This window comes from Primulina tabacum, chromosome 8 (assembly GCF_025594145.1).
Source record: "Primulina tabacum isolate GXHZ01 chromosome 8, ASM2559414v2, whole genome shotgun sequence".
NCBI classification, from domain to species: domain Eukaryota; kingdom Viridiplantae; phylum Streptophyta; class Magnoliopsida; order Lamiales; family Gesneriaceae; genus Primulina; species Primulina tabacum.
The window spans coordinates 9,259,190-9,266,362 of NC_134557.1; the positions used below are offsets into that span (position 1 = coordinate 9,259,190).

General features: G+C 36.1%; 1 protein-coding gene across 2 annotated transcripts; it reads left to right on the forward strand.

Moving 5' to 3' along the window:
- Window positions 1-1,485: 1,485 nt before the first annotated feature.
- On the forward strand, window positions 1,486-6,844 carry LOC142553639 (uncharacterized). 2 transcript variants are annotated; one of them, XM_075664034.1, is made up of 12 exons: window positions 1,486-1,916; window positions 2,187-2,254; window positions 2,540-2,623; window positions 2,782-3,075; window positions 3,607-3,746; window positions 4,105-4,192; window positions 4,443-4,622; window positions 4,993-5,154; window positions 5,457-5,650; window positions 5,802-5,952; window positions 6,163-6,333; window positions 6,551-6,844. In XM_075664034.1, exons 1-11 carry the CDS (start codon window positions 1,571-1,573, stop codon window positions 6,331-6,333), a joined length of 1,878 nt encoding a protein of 625 aa, XP_075520149.1. In that variant the 5' UTR covers window positions 1,486-1,570; the 3' UTR covers window positions 6,551-6,844. The 2 variants fall into 2 exon arrangements, with proteins under 2 accessions (XP_075520149.1, XP_075520148.1); XM_075664033.1 differs by having other exon boundaries at window positions 6,163-6,329; window positions 6,546-6,844.
- Window positions 6,845-7,173: the final 329 nt, after the last annotated feature.

Sequence of the window (7,173 nt, forward strand, 5' to 3'; positions counted from 1 at the left end):
ATAAATACAAGATCAAGATTATCAACAAACAAGTGTGTGAAGATCTATAAAGAAGAAGAAGGGCACACTCAACGTATATCAGCTTACAAGAAGCAATCATCCCAGATTTGAGGGAACACTTCAAAGTGTTATCAGCTTAGATTAGAAGCACAATTCATTTAGTGTGCGAGAACACCTTCGTGTTATATTCATATATCAGTTCTCACACACTCACACTCACATATACATAGAGTTGAGCTTATTGAATAGTTGAGTGAGTCTTGCACAAAGACGTTAAACTTGTGTATGTAGTCTTTAACACATAGACGTTAAACAAATGTTGGCTGGAAGGTCCTGCTTTCAATCTAGACTAAAAGTACAGTTAGGCAGTTGTGTAAGTCCTAAGCTGAGTGGGTTTGTACAAGGTGTTGTATAAATCAAAGTCTTCTAGTAGATCCTACCCGAGGTGGTAGAAAGGGTGACGTAGGAGCAGTTGAAGTCTCCTAACATCTATAGACATATATTATGTACTTAAATGTTTAAATACTGTTTTCAAACTGATTTGATCAGTTTGAGCTGTTATCAGTTCGGTTCTTACCATAACTAAACTGATACATGTAAGAACCTGATCCTCCTTATTTCAATTATTCAGTTCACACAAGGAAAAAGGCTTTCAAACTATTTAGCTTTCTTAACAAATGATTATTTCGAGTATTTTCCGCTTGGTTTAAAACCAAACTCGATCTAATTAATCGGTGTTTACATTCTTAAAACACGACCTATTGCAGCTCATTGAGAATATTGTGTTTAAAACACCTTCGTAGGTGTCAGAACTGATCCATCAGATACATAAAAAGCAACAGAACTAAACATATTCCCCTAAGTTCTTCGCATTCACCTAAGAGCTTTAGAAGAATAAATATATTGATATTGTCACATTCAGTCAAATGAAAACTCATCGGATCTCTTCACAAAAAGGCACTTCATACGACAATATTCAGAAAACATATATATAATATTGGGATGCGCAATATACGAAATTTGTGAAGAACCATTCGTGTTAACATGAGAGGGAGTTTACGACACTGTACGCTTTTTTCGCTTACTATAATTTTTATCCCAATGAGTTTTTCCTAGTAAGGTTTTTAACGATGCAGTATAAAAATACGTAACGAAAACAATCATTGTATCATGATCATTATCACGAGGAGAGTGTTGAAAATAAGAGATTGATTGTTGAAAATAAGAGTTGTAAATATTGAAAATTAGTGTGTGATGATGTATTTATTTTTGGATTATTTCTAAAAAATTCTATAAATAAATCTCTCAATTTGTGAAAAAAAACACAATTAACTAGACAAAATTTTATAAAATATATAATTTAATATATTTTATGAATTCTAAATTTTTACTTTTTATCCTTAAATTTTTACTTTTATAACAATTAAACGAATGTATGTCGATTTTAATACTTAATTGTATAGAACAACAATTGTTGCAACTATTGCTGATCGGGGTACTGTTGCATAGAGGAGAGAGAGACGGATAACGTTCGGAATTTCTGCTCCCCAGTGCTGACAGAGTGCAAAACATGGCCAAAGTATGCACAATTGCTCCTCTCTGCCAAAAACTTCCTCACCTCTCCGCGCTACCTAAACCTTCTTCATCTTCTCCCCCAATTTTCTTCTCTCCTTCCACCCACTTCCCCCACTTCAATCTTCGGAAGTCATTTCTTCCTCCGCGGCCAGCCACCGAAGAAAACGATGATTTCTTGTTGTTGGGTGCAAGCGACTACGTGGAACAAGGGTCTGAATTTGATGAAGAAGAATGGTCATCGGAGGAGGAAGTGGAGCCGTTTGATGTTCAGGAAATGGAGAGCCAGGCCAAACTAGTAGCGAGGGAATACTCGGACTCGTTGTCTCGCGAGCTACAAATCGGTTGGTTCTTGAATTCTTGACCCTGTTTATTGACAGTTTTTTCATTTCTTTTTAACGTTACACTGAAACGGAAAACGGGCGCCTGCTAGAGTACTCCTGAAATAATGGAAAAATGATGGTCGCAGGTGGCCCTCAATGTTTCCAGCAATCTTGAATAGTTTCCTTCCAATTTATTGACTCGCTCATGACTTGAATATTGGTTTTAGCACGAGTTAATACGTCATGTGCATCATCTCATTTTGGAATTTCACTTGTCCTTGATGATTTCAGAAGATGAAATTTCTGGTGGAAAGGAAAGTCGGAGACGGAGGAGGAAGGTCGAAAGTAACCGTAAGAATGTCGGTGGTTTTTTTTTTTTTTTGGGTTAATTAATTGAGCTTTGTATATCCTGGTTCCCTTCTTGCTTCATTTGGCGCCTAAAGAAGAAAGAGCAAGAGTAAATTTAAATAGAGTTTACAAGAAATTCATGTGGTTTGATGGATGAGGAAAATAAAGTTATCGTATGCTTTGTTATTGTTTTTGTCAATTCAAATGGTTATTGAATTTTAGGCCCTTGAACATGAAAATTAAGTTTCTTCGATCAGAAATTTGGCTTTTTGTTGAAACTCATAATTTTTTTGCAGATTCCTGACCATCTTCTTCCAAGAATTGCAATTGTTGGGAGGCCCAATGTTGGTAAATCAGCTCTGTTCAATCGTCTTGTTGGGGTATGTGTTATTAATCTTGGATATTGTTGATTTTGCCGCTTAAACTTAAAAATGAGGTAGAAGGAAATCTCTTTGATAATTCAAGTTTATAATAATCTTATTTTTTGTTTGTGATTTATCTTTTATTTTCTTCATTTAACACAGTGACATGTTTTCAGGGGAATAAGGCCATAGTGGTTGATGAACCTGGTGTTACCAGGGATCGTTTGTACGGTCGAGCATACTGGGGTGACTATGAATTTATGGTTGTGGATACTGGAGGTGTGCTTACAATTTCAAAGTCTCAGGCTGACGTGATGAAAGAATTAGCTATTTCAACAACTATTGGAATGGAGGGGATTTCACTTGCCTGTAGGGAGGCTGCGGTTGCCAGGATGCCTTCGATGATCGAGAGACAAGCCACCATAGCTGTGGAAGAATCATCTGTCATCATATTTCTTGTTGATGGTCAGGTATATGCGTTCATGGAGCTTTTTGAGGAGGTGTTCCAATTTATTAATATTTTTTGATTAATTCATTGTATATTTTTCGTGTCTCTTTCTCCCAAAAGATGTCTAAGAAATTACTTAATAACCAGTGAAGAAAGTAGAACTCCGATGTAGGTAACTGAATAAAAAATATAGGATGCCAGCAAAATAGTTGAAAGTCGTGTGCAAAATTATGGTGGGGAAAAAGAAAGTTAAGAAAACTACCAAGATTTTTTTTCTCTATTGGAATTGAGAGAAGTTTTCTTGTCTTATGTCAATGGGATGTGGATTGGCTGCTTTGGATCTCGACAACTGTTCTGATTAGCTTAAGTGAACGTTCTTCGCGTTTTTATTATTATTCTAAACATTAAAGATATTTGAAAAGATAATGGAGAAAAAGAATATCATAATTCTATCGCATATTGCATGGAAATTTCTTTTTTAAAATTGGTAAATTGGTGGTGTTATGCACAACTCTTATACATCATGGACTGTTTTATAACCAACCCTTAACAGGCAGGTCTAAGTGCAGCGGATGTGGAAATAGGAGATTGGTTGCGTAAGAACTATTCGCACAAATATATTGTCCTTGCCGTCAACAAATGTGAATCTCCTCGCAAAGGAGCAATACAAGCATCAGAATTCTGGTCTTTGGGGTGAGCTACACCCCATATACAAAGTAAATGTGACTCGTCAAGATTTTATTTTCCACGTTTTTTAAAGTGCTTCTGACCTAGTATTTTACGGCCATCTCCTGTTAGGAAAGGTGGCATTGAGTGGAGTACACTTGACAGACAATTTTCCAAAATGCACAGTAAATTGACTGGAAATATATTTCATCTAATTTTCACATATCCGATCAAATAAAATTTGAATTTGGACTGCAAATTGTCATCCTTGCATCTTTTAGTTTAATATATGATTTGATTAAATAAAGTAAACTATGAATTTGGACTTCACATTGTTTCATTGCATCTGGCATTGGCTGTGTGTTCTCATTTCTTGATCTATCAGGTTTTCACCCCTTCCCATATCTGCTATATCCGGTACTGGAACTGGGGAGCTTCTTGGCGCCGTTTGCTCTCACTTGAAAAAATCTGAGGTAAATTTTCCTTTCATTATGCACAAACATGCTTTTATATGCAACTTTGTGTAATATTATGCTTCGAGAATTTAAATTCTTCCTGATTTCTCATGCTTTAGTAAACCAACAACGGATTTGTCACAGACTTTTCCCAAATAAAAATTTCCTCAACTTTTGGTTTCAGTTTGATGTTTGTAACGCTTTTCGGAATCTCTCTAATATAGCTCGTTGCTGGCAAGTGACTTTTTTTATTGATGTTTCCTTGCAGGAGTCGGAGAGTATCGACATAGAAGATTATGTTCCTGCAATTGCCATTGTTGGCAGACCAAATGTTGGCAAGAGTAGTATTTTGAATGCTTTGGTTGGAGAGGATAGGACTATTGTCAGTCCTGTTAGCGGGACTACCCGTGATGCCATAGATACTGAATATGTTGCACCTGATGGAAAGGTCTGTTAGTAATAGTTCTCAATATTGTCTAAACCAACTCTATCTTTGTTCACACCAACCTAGACATTCTTCAAAGGCTAAAATTTATGAAATGAATATTTGTAGCTTCTCCAATTTATCAATTAATGGCTCAATATTCTCTATTCTCTAGTTTTATATATATTACAAGATTGCTTTGTGCTTGTCTTTATCCAAATCTTATCTTCAGTACTGGCTTAGGTGTTATCCCATGGTGTGAACTTAGCTTTGTTAGATTGACATGTTCCTATATTTTTCTATAGAAATGTGTTTCTTGCGCATGGTTTGCGTGTGTATATATGCATAACAATCGAAAATATTGGTCAGCTGATATGAGTGATTTGTTTTGAAGAAATTTCATCTCATAGATACTGCTGGTATCAGAAGGAGAGCAGTTGTTGCTTCATCGGGTAGCACCACTGAGGGCTTATCTGTAAATCGAGCATTGCGTGCCATTCGTCGCTCTGACGTGGTGGCCCTAGTTATTGAAGCCATGGCCTGCATAACAGAGCAGGTACTTCATACAGATTTCCCTATTTTCTTTATATTGATAAATGAGTTTTTCCTACAGGAAAAAAGAGCAAATCAAGCCTAGAGTAGTTTTTAATTGATATAGTTATGAATATTGGCGCTCCATTTAAGGAACACTGATTAAAATTGACGTGCAAAATTCGATCTTTTTTAGAGTTGTATGTCTTAAAGTTGTGTGCACATGTATATTTGCTTGTGCGCATAGTTACGTATTTGTATCACCATTTGTGACTTCTAGGCTTCTGGATCGGCAAACTTCATATATTTTGTGTTTTAAACTTTAAGGATTTCAAGATTGCTGAACAAATAGATAAAGAAGGAAAGGGTTGCCTAATTGTTGTGAACAAATGGGACACCATTCCTGATAAGAATCAGCAAACTACTCTACACTACGAAGATGATGTCAGGGAGAAGCTCCGCATTCTTAAATGGGCTCCTATTGTATACTCGACGGCAATACAAGGGCATAATGTTGACAAGTATGGATTTATCTAGCTCATTCTCTTTCAACCGAGTAATAAGAACTTTTATTTGCTATTAGGATTCTTCACTAACTTTAACAGATTTTTTATGGATGTTAGACTATTTTGCACTGGCTTAATCTTGTTTAATGTCGTATTCTTATTCTAGAATAATTGTGGCTGCTAGCATGGTTGAGAAAGAGAGATCTAGGAGGTTGACCACGGCTATATTAAATCAAGTGGTACGAGAAGCAGTTGCATTCAAGTCACCTCCAAGAACTAGAGGAGGAAAAAGAGGACGTGTTTATTATTGTACTCAGGTACTTATTACTTGTAAAATCATATATTGTTGAGGGACTCGATAGTAGTGTCATGACCGTTGATAGACATTAAAATATATAAAACTTCTCTCTGTGGAATTATTTGGCTGTTCCTTGCAAATGCTTCTCGATTTTCTGCTATATTTATGCCTTAATTATTTGTGAAACAATGCGGATTTGTAATATACTTGACAAAACGAATTTTCACAGGCAGCTATCCGGCCACCTACTTTTGTCTTCTTTGTAAATGACGCAAAGCTTTTCTCTGAAACATATCGTCGATACGTGGAGAAGCAGTTAAGAACAAGTGCAGGTTTTACAGGCACACCAATTCGGCTTCTGTGGCGTAGCAGAAGAAAGTCGGAGAATAGTGAAAGGTGAGTAGAAAGAAATGGATTTAGACTCACCAACCGTTGTCCTTTCTTGCGGCACTGGGTTTCAATAATATTTCTCACCGCTCTCTGTCGTTTATATTATGCATTTCTCGATTGTATATTTCCTCTGAAGCAACATATTTTTTACATTTTTACATCGTGGCATATGGTTGACTTTGAAGTATCAGCGGATTCACGTTTAGTGTTGTTAATCTCCAGGAGAGGATGCTTCCCCAAGGAAACAAGTGAATCTAGCAAAAGCTGACAGAAAAATTGCAGTAGCAACATGATTTGAATTTGAATATGAGGAGTTCCGAGGATCCGAATTTTTGAAGGAGTTGGAGAAGTGAATACCTGCTGACTGAATTGGAGGGAGGTTATTCACTGTAATAGAATACAGAACAAATATATATTTTTTAAATTGCAATTCAACTTATTCTAGCTAGCTTAGATAATCTTTTTCTGTATTGTTATTATGACAATACGGGATTTCTAAAATGCAAATTTGAATTCATGTACTTGGAGATGCTGTGAGAATTAAAGAGAAGCTAACAAAATGCAACAACCGAGCCACTTTCTTTCTTTCTTTCTTTTTCTTCTTCTTTTAAAAAATCTTGCCCCATGGGCATGACATAAAACAAAATATTTGAAAGATAATGTGAGGGTCATAAGTTTAAATTTCAGTAGAGGATAAAAACTAAATTAAACTCAGGGGACGAAGCAATGGAACACCATCATCTTCCATATTTAGTTGGTCATACTTGTTGAGGAGTAGGTCTCTTGTGAGACGGTCTTACGAATCTTTATCTGTGAGACGGTTTTACGAATCTTTATCTGTGAGACGGAT